The 15,732-nt window shown below is 47.2% G+C and overlaps 1 protein-coding gene across 1 annotated transcript in view; it reads left to right on the forward strand.

The window, feature by feature from the left end:
- Positions 1 to 15,732, forward strand: part of LOC112223333 (voltage-dependent T-type calcium channel subunit alpha-1G-like) — a 79,832-nt gene that overhangs the window by 37,234 nt on the left and 26,866 nt on the right. Inside the window, exon 6 of the mRNA XM_042305240.1 lies at positions 12,279 to 12,438. Coding sequence (XP_042161174.1) covers positions 12,279 to 12,438 — 160 coding nt within the window. The remainder of the gene's footprint in view (positions 1 to 12,278; positions 12,439 to 15,732) is intronic.

The following is a 15,732-nucleotide window of genomic DNA, read 5'->3' on the forward strand; positions in this document are numbered from 1 at the left end:
GTGGTAGCCGGCTAGTGACAGTGACTAAGTTCAGGGCAGGGTACTGGGTGGTAGCCGGCTAGTGACAGAGACTAAGTTCAGGGCAGGGTACTGGGTGGTGGCCAGCTAGTGCCAGTGACTAAGTTCAGGGCAGGGTACTGGGTGGTAGCCGGCTAGTGCCAGTGACTAAGTTCAGGGCAGGGTACTGGGTGGAGGCTAGCTAGAACACTGACTAATATTCAGGGCAGGGTACTGGGTGGAGGCAGGCTAGTGCCAGTGACTAAGTTCAGGTCAGGGTACTGGGTGGAGGCAGGCTAGTGACAGTGACTAAAGTTCAGGTCAGGGTACTGGGTGGAGGCAGGCTAGTGACAGTGACTAAGTTCAGGTCAGGGCACTGGGTGGAGGCAGGCTAGTGACAGTGACTAAGTTCAGGGCAGGGTACTGGGTGGTAGCCGGCTAGTGCCAGTGACTAAAGTTCAGGTCAGGGTACTGGGTGGAGGCAGGCTAGTGACAGTGACTAAGTTCAGGGCAGGGTACTGGGTGGAGGCCTGTAAGTCTGATGGCCATGAGATAGAAGCTGTTTTTCAGTCTCTCGGTCCCTGCTTTGATGCACCTGTACTGACCTCGCCTTCTGGATGATAGCGGGGTGAACAGGCTGTGGCTCAGATGGTTGATGTCCTTGATGATCTTTTTGGACTTCCTGTGACATCGGATGCTGTAGGTGGCCTGGAGGGCAGTGTGCCCCTTCTGATGAGTTGTGTGTCTCTCTCTCTCTCTCTCTCTTCCTCCATCTTTCTTTCTCCACCATGCTCCCCATTAGTCTTTAATGAGTCCAGATTGAATTGCATTCTCTAATAAACATATTACTGTTACTGTGTTGATGTATGCAGCCCATTCAGTACTGTTACTGTGTTGATGTGTGCAGCCCATTCAGTACTGTGTTGATGTATGCAGCCCATTCAGTACTTTGTTGATGTATGCAACCCTCTCCGGTCCCTCTCCGGCCCCTCTCCGGCCCCTCTCCAGCCCCTCTCCAGTCCCTCCGCTGTCCATCTCCAGTCCCTCTCCAGTCCCTCTCCAGTCCCTCTCCAGTCCATCTCCAGTCCCTCTCTAGTCCCTCTCCGGTCCCTCTCCAGTCCCGCTCCAGTCCCTCTCCAGCCCCTCTCCAGTCCCTCTGCAGTCCATCTCCAGTCCCTCTCCAGTCCCTCTCCAGCCCCTCTGCAGTCCCTCTACAGTCCCTCTCCAGTCCATCTCCTGTCCCTCTCTCAGTCCCTCTCCAGCCCCTCTCCAGTCCCTCTCCAGCCCCTCTCTAGTCCCTCTCCAGCCCCTCTCCAACCCCTCTCCAGTCCCTCTCCAGTCCATCTCCAGTCCCTCTCCAGTCCCTCTCCAATCCCTCTCCAGACCCTCTCCAGTCCCTCTCCAGCCCCTCTCTAGTCCCCCTCTCTAGCCCCTCTCCAGCCCCTCTCCAGTCCCTCCCATCTCCAGTCCTCTCCAGTCCATCTCCAGTCCCTCTCCAGTCCCTCTCCAATCCCTCCCTCCAGCCCCTCTCCAGTCCATCTCCAGCCCCTCTCCAGTCCCTTTCCGGTCCATCTCCAGTCCCTCTCCAGCTCCTCTCCAGCCCCTCTCCAGTCCCTCTCCAGCCCCTCTCCGTCCCTCTCCAGTCCCTCTCCAGTTCCTCCCTCTCAGTCCCTCCGCTGTCCATCTCCAGTCCCTCTCCAGTCCCTCTGCTGTCACTCTCCAGTCCCTCTCCAGTCCCTCTCCAGTTCATCTCCAGCCCCTCTCCAGTCCCTCTCCAGCCCCTCTCCAGTCCCTCTCCAGTCCCTCTCCAGTCCCTCTCCAGTCCCTCTCCAGTCCCTCTCCAGTCCCTCTGCGGTCTCCAGGGTTGAGATGCTCAAAATGAATACATCCACCATGGAGATGATGTCAACAGGGTTAAAAAGCTGAGTTGTTTTCAAAACTGAAATGATATTGGAATATCAATATATATTTTTTAAACTGATTGTACAGTACTACTACTACAATACTTTTCCTTCACTCAAGTCTCTATGCCTACTGTAGGTCAGCCTTCCCTCACCATAATGGCTGCTCCATCAAATGTTATTGCTGATTCTGTCAATTACAGCTTGATTGTTTGTCTCTGCTTCTCCAACTTTTCACTAGAAGTCGTGAGTGTATTACAGTACCGCAAATGTATCAGGTCTGGACTGCACAGACAGACACACACAGACATATACACAGGCACACAGACAGGCACATAGACAGACACACACAGACATATACACAGGCACACAGACAGACATATACACAGACACACACACACAGACATATACACAGGCACACAGACAGACAGACACGCAGACAGACAGACACGCAGACAGACACGCAGACAGACAGATACGCAGACAGACATGCAGACAGGCATATACACAGGCACAGACAGACATATACACAGACAGACAGACAGACAGACAGACAGACAGACAGACAGACAGACAGACAGACAGACAGACAGACAGACAGACACGCAGACAGACACGCAGACAGACAGACACGCAGACAGACACGCAGACAGACAAACACGCAGAGAGACACGCAGAGAGACACGCAGACAGACAGATACGCAGACAGACGCGCAGACCCACGCACGCATACACCCCAGACACACACTCTCTCCCTCTGCTCAAGTCTACTTACTGTAGTTTGAATGATGTTGGGACGCAGCAGGCCACCTAGAGAGATGAGAGATACATTCCCTCCCCCTTAGACAAGAGCCCATCACTGACACCAATGACAGCTGCCTCACTGCCATCTGATTGGCTATTATGCTAACGTCCTCTACTCAAACCAGGGGGTAGTTAGAGGGCTGTCTTTGGCTGCAGTGGTACCTGTACACACACACACACACACACACACACAAACACTTGAATGCAGGTATGCATACATGTTCACGCACACACTTGAATGTACGCACACATACACCCACACACCCACACACCCACACACACACACTCCTAGCAATGTCCACCCTGACGTTTAATTCCTGAGTGAGTCACTGTCATTCTCTCTCACTACTGCTGAGGTCAGCTAAAGGTTCATTAGTGTCAAGTAACAGATGATGTGTGTGTGTGTTTGTGTGTGGAAGGTCACTTTCGCTGGTGGTAATTGGACTGTTGTGAGTGAATGTCAAAATAAAGAGAGCGAGAAAGGGAGGGAGTGATCGAAAGGGGAGTGAGGTAGGAACATGACCATAAACAAGCCACTCCCTCTGGAAATGTCATGTCCAGAACCAAGCACCATCCGACCGAGAGTATCATGGTTGATAGGCATGCTGCAACATAAGAATGTAGTTATCACAGACGTACAGGCCACTGCTCCAGTGCTCCAGTGCTCCAGGGATCCACTACTTCAGGGCTCTAGGGCTCCACTGCTCCAAGGCTCTAAGGTTCCAGGGCTCCAGTGCTCCAGGGTTCTGGGGTCCAGAGATTCATGGATTCAAGGTTCCACTGCTCCACTTCTCCAGGGCTCCACTTCTCCAGGGCTCCAGGGTTCTAGGGCTCCACTGCTCCAGGGTTCTAGGGCTCCACTGCTCCACTGCTCCAGGGTTCTAGGGCTCCACTGCTCCACTGCTCCAGGGTTTTAGGACTCCACTGCTCCACTGCTCCAGGGTTCTAGGGCTCCACTGCTCCACTGCTCCAGGGTTTTAGGGCTCCACTGCTCCACTGCTCCACTGCTCCAGGGTTCTAGGGCTCTAGTGCTCCACTGCTCCAGGGTTCTAGGGCTCCACTGCTCCAGTGCTCCAGGATTCCAGTGCTCCATGGTTTTAGGGCTCCACTGCTCCAGGGTTCTAGGCTCCACTGCTCCAGGGTTTTAGGGCTCCACTGCTCCAGGGTTCTAGGGCTCCAGTGCTCCACTGCTCCAGGGTTTTAGGGCTCCACTGCTCCAGGGTTCTAGGGCTCCACTGCTCCAGGGCTCTAGGGCTCCACTGCTCCACTGCTCCAGGGCTCTAGGGCTCCACTGCTCCAGGGTTCTAGGGCTCCAGTGCTCCACTGCTCCAGGGTTCTAGGGCTCCACTGCTCCACTGCTTTACTGATCCAGGGTTCTAGGGCTCCACTGCTCCACTGCTCCAGGGTTATAGGGCTCCACTGCTCCACTGCTCCAGGGTTCTAGGGCTCCACTGCTCCACTGCTTCAGGGTTCTATGGCTCCACTGCTCCACTGCTCCAGGGCTCTAGGGCTCCACAGCTCCACTGCTCCAGGGTTCTAGGGCTCCACTGCTCCACTGCTCCAGGGTTCTAGGGCTCCACTGCTCCACTGCTCCACTGCTCCAGGGTTCTATGGCTCCACTGCTCCACTGCTCCAGGGCTCTAGGGCTCCACTGCTCCACTGCTCCAGGGTTCTAGGGCTCCACTGCTCCACTGCTCCACTGCTCCAGGGTTCTATGGCTCCACTGCTCCACTGCTCCAGGGTTCTATGGCTCCACTGCTCCACTGCTCCAGGGTTCTATGGCTCCACTGCTCCACTGCTCCAGGGTTCTATGGCTCCACTGCTCCACTGCTCCAGGGCTCTAGGGCTCCACTGCTCCACTGCTCCAGGGTTCTATGGCTCCACTGCACCACTGCTCCAGGGCTCTAGGGCTCCACAGCTCCACTGCTCCAGGGCTCTAGGGCTCCACTGCTCCACTGCTCCAGGGTTCTATGGATCCACTGCACCACTGCTCCAGGGCTCTAGGGCTCCACAGCTCCACTGCTCCAGGGTTCTATTGCTCCACTGCTCCACTGCTCCAGGGTTCTATGGCTCCACTGCACCACTGCTCCAGGGCTCTAGGGCTCCACAGCTCCACTGCTCCAGGGTTCTAGGGCTCCACTGCTCCACTGGGGTTCTATGGCTCCACTGCTCCAGGGTTCTATGGCTCCACTGCTCCACTGCTCCAGGGTTCTATGGCTCCACTGCTCCACTGCTCCAGGGCTCTAGGGCTCCACTGCTCCACTGCTCTACTACTCCAGGGCTCCAGGGTTCTAGGGCTCCACTGCTCCACTGCTTTACTACTCCAGGGCTCCAGGGTTCTATGGCTCCACTGCTCCACTGCTCCACTGCCCACTGCTCCAGGGCTCTAGGGCTCCACTGCTCCACTGCTCTACTACTCCAGGGCTCCAGGGTTCTATGGCTCCACTGCTCCACTGCTCCAGGGCTCTAGGGCTCCACTGCTCCACTGCTCTACTACTCCAGGGCTCCAGGGTTCTAGGGCTCCACTGCTCCACTGCTCCACTGCTCCAGGGTTCTAGGGCTCCACTGCTCCAGGGTTCTAGGGCTCCACTGCTCCAGGGCTCCACTGCTCCAGGGCTCCACTGCTCCAGTGCTCCAGGGTTCTAGGGCTCCACTGCTCCACTGCTCCAGGGTTCTAGGGCTCCACTGCTCCACTGCTCCAGGGCTCCACTGCTCCAGGGCTCCACTGCTCCAGTGCTCCACTGCTCCAGTGCTCCAGGGTTCTAGGGCTCCACTGCTCCAGGGACTCCCATCCTAGTCTTTGTAATGAGCTCTGCTCTGGAATAGGCCTATCAGAGACATCACACTCATTGTTAAGCCCTTTCCCCACATGGTTATCGAATTGGTGTTAGCAACGTGCTTGCTCAAACCCACGCACACAACACGTGTACACACACCAGCGCACATGGATGTATGGACGCACAATTGCACGTGAAAACACACATGCACGCAAGACATGTGCACACTTACACAGCACACACACCCTTAACCCCCCGTACTCTCACATTGTTATCGACTTGGCATCAACAAGATGGAGAATTTCATTGTGTTCTTCACACCTCGTTAGGCCTCATGTTTGAACTGAGTTGGGGTTCCACATTGTCTAGTACTCCACCAGAGCATTGACCTACCTCTCATCTCCTCTCCTCTCGTGATGGGAAGTTCGGCTCTTTTTACTGGATGCTGATTTGTTCAATGAATCTTTGAACTAATTTTGTTCACTTGAGACAGTGAGGCCCTCAGCATGCAGAATCTGCTAATGGGCAAACGATCAACGGAAAGCTCTCGTTCACCCCTACGGGTGCTGTCATTTATGTCTTAGGCTGGTCAACACATGTTTTAAACTATGTACACGTGTTGACTGCTAGTCATACAATCAATATTCATATCTTGATACATTTGAAATGAGATCTAGTTGTGGCCGTAACCGGACTGGATTGTGAATGAATCCTGGCGGACTGTCGTGAGGAAGATAAGCAAAATATCGTTCACCGAATACAGCACCCAGGCAGCACCCCAAACCGTCTGTTCTCGAGTTGCTGAGCAGAGGCTATGTCCATCCTAACATTCAATAGTCAACTCAGTGGAGTCATTCGAATAGTTATCAGTTGAAAACAATTGTATTTTTCTTCTCTATGCTCATGATCTATACGACAGACAGTTGGTGGTCGAAGCACGTCTCTGGAGCCGCTGAGCCGGGCCGCTGAGCCGGGAGAACGCGGGTTAGTCCTGCTGTAGCACTCCTTGCGGCCAGCACCAGCAGGTCAAATGAACAACTAAAATGACCAAGTCCCTCGGGAAAAATGAATTGGGATTCTTGAGTCTAAAGAGTCATTTACGTCTACATTTGAGTCATTTAGCAGATGCTCTTATGCAGAGCGAACCGCACATCACTCCTCTCCTCGTGGTTCCTTCCTGTCTGTTGTTTAGTCAGCTTTAGATAAACATAATTACAGTAAACCCGTTCTGAGGATGTCCTAGCTGCTATTATTTCCTGTGCCCATATAAGTCGTATTGAGGAGATTGGAGGTCAATGGGGTTTTAGAGTGGGTACTTCATGTGTAGGCCCATATAAGGAGGTAGTGGAGATAGTGTAGGTCATAGGAGCTTTAGAGAGGGCACAGTCACCTCTTGGCTACCGGTTGCTTCTTTTGTGTGATGGAGTCTGAAGACAGCTCAGAGGACCCAGAGGACACAAGCTATCCCAGGGGCTTTTGCATCTCTGGAATACAATACAGAATGAACAAGTCATCTTTTGACCTTGAATTTAGCTGGACAAGTATCACATTAGGAAGTCGGATGCTTATTTTGGATGTTTACGGAATGTTATGATGGTTATGTTGAATCATAACATAATTAGACCCTTCAGAGTAGACGTTGTGTAATAATGTGTTGGGGATGTTCTTGGTTAGCTGGGATAATATCTGGTGTCAGGCGGGATACTGCACTACAGCCGCCCAAACGGAGGACATGGAATGGGGAGGTGACATTGGTGAGTGGGGTGAATGAGGGCATCACCTTGCCAGTGATCTCCCTTTCGTCAAATCATTCTCTCAATTACAGTAGGCCCCCTGCTGTAACCATCTCACGATATTTAGACTCTACAAAGCAATAGACTAAGAGATTCAGTTAAAACCTCTTAGGTATAAGAGTCCCGCTAGCGGGACATCTTCCGGTGACACTGGAGGGTGTGCAATTCAAATAAATAATCATAAATATTATGGATTTTAAACATTTATGTACATAGAAGTGTCTTATATCGGCTGGAAGCTTAAACTGATATTTCTTATTCATTTTTAAAGTTAGCTTGAATCCTTGAACATAGACTGCTGACACCCTGTGGAAGCAATAGGAATTGCATCCAGGGAGCTTTCCCAATATGATTTTCAAAATGACCATACTCTTATATTTCTAAGAGGACCGTCTCTCAAAAAACAAAAATTGCAGTAGGTTTTTCTTTGCATTTTCTCCTATCATATCTATTGTCTTATATTCTCCTACATTATGTTAACATTTCTACAAACTTCAAAGTGATTCCTTTCCAATGGTACCAATTATATGCATCTCCTGGCTTCAAGGCCTGAGCTAAAGGGAGTTTACTTTGGGCACATCATTCAGACAGGAAGTGGTGTAAAAAAGGGGCCTAGCCCTAACACATTTTTAATGTATGTTAGTAAATACTAGTTTTGCTGTAGACCCATGTTAGCCCCCTTATTTCTTCCCTCATCAAAACAACACTAGCCAGCAAATTGGGCTTAGATCCTTTGTCAAGAGGTAGTTAGCATTGCCTACGGATTAAACTACAGAGGGATAAGTGTGTTTCAACTCCCTCCTCCAAAACTGTATAGTTCAGTAAACACACAGTGCTGCCAGGGCCAGAGCTGACAGGAGAGACACAAATTTGATGTGCCTGTAAGCAGATGGGCTCCTGTCACAGTCAGTGACCTGGCAGCCATGTTGAAATGGTAGGGCCTCTCAGCTTGGAACTGGAGGCTACACAAAGACAGAGGACGAGTGAGATGTATATTATACGTACAAGATGAAATGTCAATCAGATCAGATGATCAATCAGATATGTTTATGTTGTTGAGAGAGAGAGTCAGGGGTGTTTGTTTGTGTGTGTGTGAGAATGGGAAGAGAAAGCAAGAGAGCGATGCCTCAAAGGAATTAATATATTTTTTTTTGCAAGATAAATTACATCTCGTTCAAATTGTCATTACACATTTTCCATCTTTTCTCGCTTTTTTACAAATTGGTTTCATGCATCAATTTAATAACTTGTGTATCCCCTATGACTCATGTTGGCTCATCAACAAGCTATTGCACTAGCATAACAACACAGCAGAAAAACTCATTGGGCCAAAGCAGCCATTTTTTGTAGAATGCAGAATGCCGGAAGCTAGGGCACAGTTTCCTACAAGGCCATTCAGTTTTAATGAAAAGGGAGCGAGTTGACACCGTTGGGACTGAGCCCATGTCTTGTATAATGCATTGGAGTGAGCCTCTATGCTTAGTAGGGACCTCACAATACATTATTATCACGATACTCGATGTATTGCGATTCTCACAATTCTGTATGTATTGCGATTCGATACTGTGATTTTATATTTATATTTCTCATCATATGTCTGCTGCAGAGGGACAAGAGAGAGCTGAAGAGAGTGCTGAAAAAAATGTTTCTCCCTATTTAAAAAGGAGATGGAGAACAAGTTATAGAAGAAATGTGGCAACTGGTAATTCCAAAAATGTTATACCTGATGACATCAACACTATGAGATTCAGGTGACGTGGGGAGCGAGAAGATACCCTCTCTTGGGCTAAAAACTTGTTGCAACGCTTATTACTTTTAATCTGCATTTCTTTTTAAAGACCTTTCATCTTATCTTTTTACGCCAGATCATAGAAACGTGTTGTTTTCACATAATGTAGACACTGGTATGGTGCTGGAGATGATGAATATGAGGCTGGCAGGCATTGCTCTTTTAGGGTTAAAATTTGGAAAGGCTTAAAACAGAAGAAAAAAAACAGTTGCCTGCACTGGGATAGACAATGCAAGCTTGGGCGCCAGAGCTCAGCTTTTACACCCATCCACGACACCCTAGAAGCCGTTAGCCTACTTGAAGGTAATAGCGCTCGCTGTTGCCCCTAGTGGCTGGTTTTGAGTGGCGCAGCGATCTAAGGCACTGCATCTCAGTGCAAGAGGTGTTATTACAGTCCCTGGTTCAAATCCAGGCTGTATCACATCCGGCTGTGATTGGGAGTCCCATAGGGCGGCGCACAATTGGCCCAGCGTCGTCTGGGTTTGGCCGAGGTAGGCCGTCATTGTAAATAAGAATTTGTTCTTAACTGACTTGCCTAGTTAAATAAAGGTTCAATTAAAAATAACATTATAATCATTTAGTTGACTTGTTAATGTGATTGTGTTTGTAATGCTTCGGAGGAAGCATGACTCGACCTTCGCCATCCGAGCCTGTTGGAGAGTTGCAGAGATGAGACAATATTCAAATTTGTGAGAAAAACGAAGTATGTGGATACTCAATCAATCAATCAAATGTATTTATAAAGCCCTTTTTACATCAGCCGATGTCACAAAGTGCTATACAGAAACACGGCCTAAAACCTCAAACAGCAAGCAATGCAGATGTAGAAGCACAGTGGCTAGAAAAAACTCCCTAGAAAGGCAGGAACATAGGAAGAAACCTAGAGAGGAACCAGGCTATGAGGGGTGGCCAGTCCTCTTCTGACTGTGCCGGGTGGAGATTAAAACAGTACACGGCCAAGATGTTCAAACGTTCATAGATGACCAGCAGGGTCAAATAATAATAATTACAGCGGTTGTAGAGGGTGCAACAGGTCCGCACCTCAGGAGTAAATGTCAGTTGGCTTTTCATAGCCGATCATTCAGTTAGTTAGAGACAGCAGGTGCGGTAGAGAGAGAGTTGAAAACAGCAGGTCTGGAACAAGGTAGCACGTCCGGTGAACAGTTCAGGGTTCCATAGCCACAGGCAGAACAGTTGAAACTGGAGCAGCAGCACGACCAGATGGACTGGGGACAGCAAGGAGTCATCAAGCCTGGTACCCCCCCAACACAATCTATTGCAGCATAATTACTGGAGGCTGAGACAGGAGGGGTCGGGAGACCCCTCATTTTAAGCTGTAGCATTAAGATTTCCCTTCACTGGAACTAAGAGCCTTGCCCGAACCATGAAAAAGAGCCCCAGACCATTATTCCTCCCCCACCAAACTTTACTGTTGGCACTAATGTATTGGGGCAGGTAGCATTGTCCTGGCATCTTTCAAACCCAGATTGGTCCGTCTGACTACCAGATGGTTAAGCGTTATTCAACACTCCAGAGAATGCGTTTCCACTGCTCCACTGTCACAGCTTTACACCACTCCAGCCGATTCATGGCATTGCTCATGGTGATCTTAGACTTGTGTGCGGCTGCTTGGCCATGGAAACCCATTTCATGAAGCTCCCGACGAACATTTATTGTGCTGACGTTGCTTCCAGAGGCAGTTTGGAAATCGGTAGTGAGTGTTGTAACCGGGGACAGATGATTTTTACGTGCTATGCACTTGGTCCCATTCTGTGAGCTTGTGTGGCCTACCACTTTGCGGCTGAGCCGTTGTTGCTCCTGGACGTTTCCACTTCACAGCAATAGCACAGAAATTTGACAAACTGGAAAGGTGGCATCCTATGATGCGTTGAAAGTTGAAAGTCACTGAGCTCTTCAGTAAGGCCATTCTACTGCCAATGTTTGTCTATGGAGATTGCATGGCTGTGTGCTCAATTTTATACATCTGTAAGCAAAGGGTGGGAGAGATGGGAGAAGAGAGAGATGCAGAGAGAGAGAGAAAAGGAGAGTGAGAAGAAAAGAGAGAGGTGAGAGAGAGATAGGAAAGAGAGCAAATGAGAAAGTGGAAGGTGGGGAGTCACACAATGGCCCCGGGGAGTGTGTGGGCAGGAGCGGGAGGAGAGAAAATGTATGTTTGTCAGAAAGTTAGGTGAACACTGCCCATGGCTCCCTGGGGTAAGCTTAAGGGGATGTTGTAGAGGAGTGGTGTTTTACTGCAGTTATTAACCTGTCCTCCCCAGGCCTGCTCACTGACACTCTGGCACAAAGAGACCGGACTGGCATACTGCAATACTACTCTTACAACCTACTGTGTGGACTTGTACTGCAGTTGAAACATTCCATTTCCCTCCACTTGTATATAGACGAAGACTGTGTATGCTTGTGTATGGGTTTGTTTGGATGTGTATTTGGTTTGTTTGGATATATATGGGTTTGTTTGGATGTGTATGGGTTTGTTTGGATCTGTATGGGTTTGTTTGGATGTGTATGGGTTTGTTTGGATATATATGGGTTTGTTTGGATGTGTATGGGTTTGTTTGGATCTGTATGGGTTTGTTTGGATGTGTATGGGTGTGCAGGGGTGTGCATGGGTTTGTTTCGGTGTATATGGGTGTGCATGGATGTGTATGGGTGTGTATGGATTTGTTTCGGTGTGTATGGGTGTGTATGGGTTTGTTTCGGTGTGTATGGGTGGGTATGGGTTTGTTTGGATGTATTTGGGTTTGTATGGGTGTGTTTAGGTTTGTATGGGTGTGTATGGGTTTGTATGGGTGTGTATGGGTGTGTATGGGTGTGTATGGGTTTGTATGGGTGTGTATGGGTTTGTATGGGTGTGTATGGGTCTGTATGGGTATGTATGGGTGTCTAGGGGTTGTGTGGCTGTGTATGGGTGTGTATGGGTGCGTATGGGTTTGTATGGTGTGTATGGGTTTGTGTGGGTTTGTATGGGTGTGTATGGGTTTGTATGGTGTGTATGGATTTGTATGGATGTGTATGGGTCTGTATGGGTGTGTATGGGTGTCTAGGGGGTTGTGTGGCTATGTATGGGTCTGTATGGGGGTGTATTGGTGTCTAAGGGTTTGTGTATGATACCAGACACGCTTTGATACGTGTATACGTATGTTTCTGACAAGATATTAAAGCAACGTGTGTGTGTGTGCGCGTGTGTGTGTCTTAGGTATGCGTATCCTGGTGACCCTGCTCTTGGACACCCTGCCCATGCTGGGGAACGTCCTGCTGCTCTGTTTCTTCGTCTTCTTCATCTTCGGCATCGTGGGTGTTCAGCTGTGGGCGGGGCTACTGAGGAACCGCTGCTTCCTGCCCGAGAACTTCTCACTGTGAGTAACAGAGTGTAGTGTGTGTGTGTGTGTGTGTGTGTGTGTGTGTGTGTGTGTGTGTGTGTGTGTGTGTGTGTGTGTGTGTGTGTGTAGTCGACCTCTCCATCAGAGTGTTCAGACTACGGTTGAGAAATAGAGTTGGAGGGTGGGATAGGGGTGAGGCCAACGGTAGAGGACCATCGGCTTTCAGACCAACAGTCTCCAAGACAGCTTCTGCCACCAAAGTATAAGACTCCTAAATAGGTCATTAATTGGTTGCTATCTGCACTGACTCTATGAACATTCACAAGACGATACACTGAGTCTACAGAACATTAAGAACACCTACCCTCTCCATGACACAGGTGAATCCAGGTGAAAGCTATGATCCCTTATTGATGTACATATCTACCTCAAATACCTTATTATAATATATCCTGATGCCTAGTCACTTTACCCTGCCTTCATGTTCATATCTACATCAAATACCTTATTATAATATATCCTGATGCCTAGTCACTTTACCCTGCCTTCATGTTCATATCTACCTCAAATACCTTATTATAATATATCCTGATGCCTAGTCACTTTACCCTGCCTTCATGTTCATATCTACATCAAATACCTTATTATAATATATCCTGATGCCTAGTCACTTTACCCTGCCTTCATGTTCATATCTACATCAGATACCTTATTATAATATATCCTGATGCCTAGTCACTTTACCCTGCCCTCATGTTCATATCTACATCAAATACCTTATTATAATATATCCTGATGCCTAGTCACTTTACCCTGCCTTCATGTTCATATCTACCTCAAATACCTTATTATAATATATCCTGATGCCTAGTCACTTTACCCTGCCTTCATGTTCATATCTACCTCAAATACCTTATTATAATATATCCTGATGCCTAGTCACTTTACCCTGCCCTCATGTTCATATCTACCTCAAATACCTTATTATAATATATCCTGATGCCTAGTCACTTTACCCTGCCTTCATGTTCATATCTACCTCAAATACCTTATTATAATATATCCTGATGCCTAGTCACTTTACCCTGCCTTCATGTTCATATCTACATCAAATACCTTATTATAATATATCCTGATGCCTAGTCACTTTACCCTGCCTTCATGTTCATATCTACATCAAATACCTTATTATAATATATCCTGATGCCTAGTCACTTTACCCTGCCTTCATGTTCATATCTACCTCAAATACCTTATTTTTATCTATCCTGATGCCTAGTCACTTTACCCTGCCTTCATGTTCATATCTACATCAAATACCTTATTATAATATATCCTGATGCTTAGTCACTTTACCCTGCCTTCATGTACATATCTACCTCAAATAACTTATTATTATCTATCCTGATGCCTAGTCACTTTACCATGCCTTTATGTACATATCTACCTCAAATACCTTGTACCTCTACACATTGATCTGGTACTCCCTGTATATAACTCCACATTGATCTGGTACTGGTACTCCCTGTATTTAACTCCACATTGATCTGTTACTGATACTCCCTGTATATAACTTAATTCTTGTGTATTTTATTCCTTTTGTGTTTTGTTGGCAAGGGCTCGTAAGAAAGCATTTCACAGTTAAATCTACACTCATTGTATTCAACACATTTGAAATATAAAATGGTAAAATATTTAATTATAAAACAACCTTTTAGGTGTGCAGAGATTTTGGGTGAGGAGAGGAGGCGTGAGGATAGTGGGGCCAGAGGGGTTGGGGTTAAGAAAAGGGTAGAAATAATCAGTTTGGTTAGAGGCTAATATGATCTGAGGTAGATATAATGGGGTTGGTTAGAGGCTAATATGATCTGAGGTAGATATAATGGGTTTGGTTAGATGCTAATAAGGTCTGAGCTATATATAATGGGGTTGGTTAGAGGCTAATATGATCTGAGGTAGATATAATGGGGTTGGTTAGAGGCTAATATGATCTGAGGTAGATATAATGGGTTTGGTTAGATGCTAATAAGGTCTGAGCTATATATAATGGGGTTGGTTAGAGGCTAATATGATCTGAGGTAGATATAATGGGGTTGGTTAGAGGCTAATGGGTCTGAGGCCAATTAGGTGAGTTTATTTTCTACAGTAAATGAGCCACTGGGATGTTGATATGGAAAGTTTTGATTCCAGAACATGGGATGTTGATATGGAAAGTTTTGATTCCAGAATGTGGGATGTTGATATAGAAAGTTTTGATTTAAGATTGTGGGATGTTGATAGGGTAAGTTTTGATTCCAGAATGTGGGATGTTGATAGGGAAAGTTTTGATTCCAGATGGTGGGATGTTGACATGGAAAGTTTTGATTCCAGAAGGTCGGATGTTGGTAGGGAAAGTTTTGATTCCAGAAGGCGGGATTTTGATAGGGAAAGTTTGACATATTGTACAGTCAGTCATCCTGAATTATAAATTGTAACCAGGAGGATATAGAGCCTCATCACAGTGATACATGGGAAAGAGAGGACCACAAGTGAGATTGGAGGAAGACCTTTACAGCCCCTACGTTTATAGACCACAGAGGGCCCTTTGAGAAATACATGTTGTATGACATCTCCACTATGGTTGTACTCATATGATTTACGACATTTCCTCGTAAGGAACTATTGTTCTTCTTCTAACATATGGTTTTGTGAGGCCGTTTCTTTCCAATCTATTTTGTCCAAACTTTTCAGGTTTTCTTAAAATGGTAAATTCCAGCATTTTGGATTTCAGAATAGTAGATAAAGCCATAGAAAGAGATTTCAACAGTGGGGAAATGTAATGGAAAGATGTCTTTAATTATTATAACTTTAACTTTAATCACAGTTTAGCTGATGAATTATTCAGACAGCTGCACACCTGTCACGTTCTGACCTTAGTTCTTTTGTTATGTCTTTGTTTTAGTATGGTCAGGGTGTGAGTTGGGTGGGTAGTCTATGTTCTTTTTTCTATGATTTGGTATTTCTGTGTTTGGCCTGGTATGGTTCTCAATCAGAGGCAACTGTCAATCGTTGTCCCTGATTGAGAACCATACTTTGGCAGCCTGTTTTCACCCTTGAGTTGTGGGTGATTATGTTTTCTGTTTAGTGTGTTTACCTTTGATGAGCTTCGGATGTTTTCACTCACGAGACTCCCAGTTAGACAGCAAATGTTCATTTTGTTCCATAAAGATTATTTTTTATAGCTGAAATACCTCCTTTTCTTGTTCGCGTTTTGTTGAGAAATCCACCGGAAATTGCGGTCACGACAACGCCAAAAAAAAATTACAAATTAGATCCATAATATCGACAGAA

The sequence above is a fragment of the Oncorhynchus tshawytscha genome, linkage group LG24 (assembly GCF_018296145.1).
Source record: "Oncorhynchus tshawytscha isolate Ot180627B linkage group LG24, Otsh_v2.0, whole genome shotgun sequence".
Classification (NCBI taxonomy): Eukaryota; Metazoa; Chordata; class Actinopteri; order Salmoniformes; family Salmonidae; genus Oncorhynchus; species Oncorhynchus tshawytscha.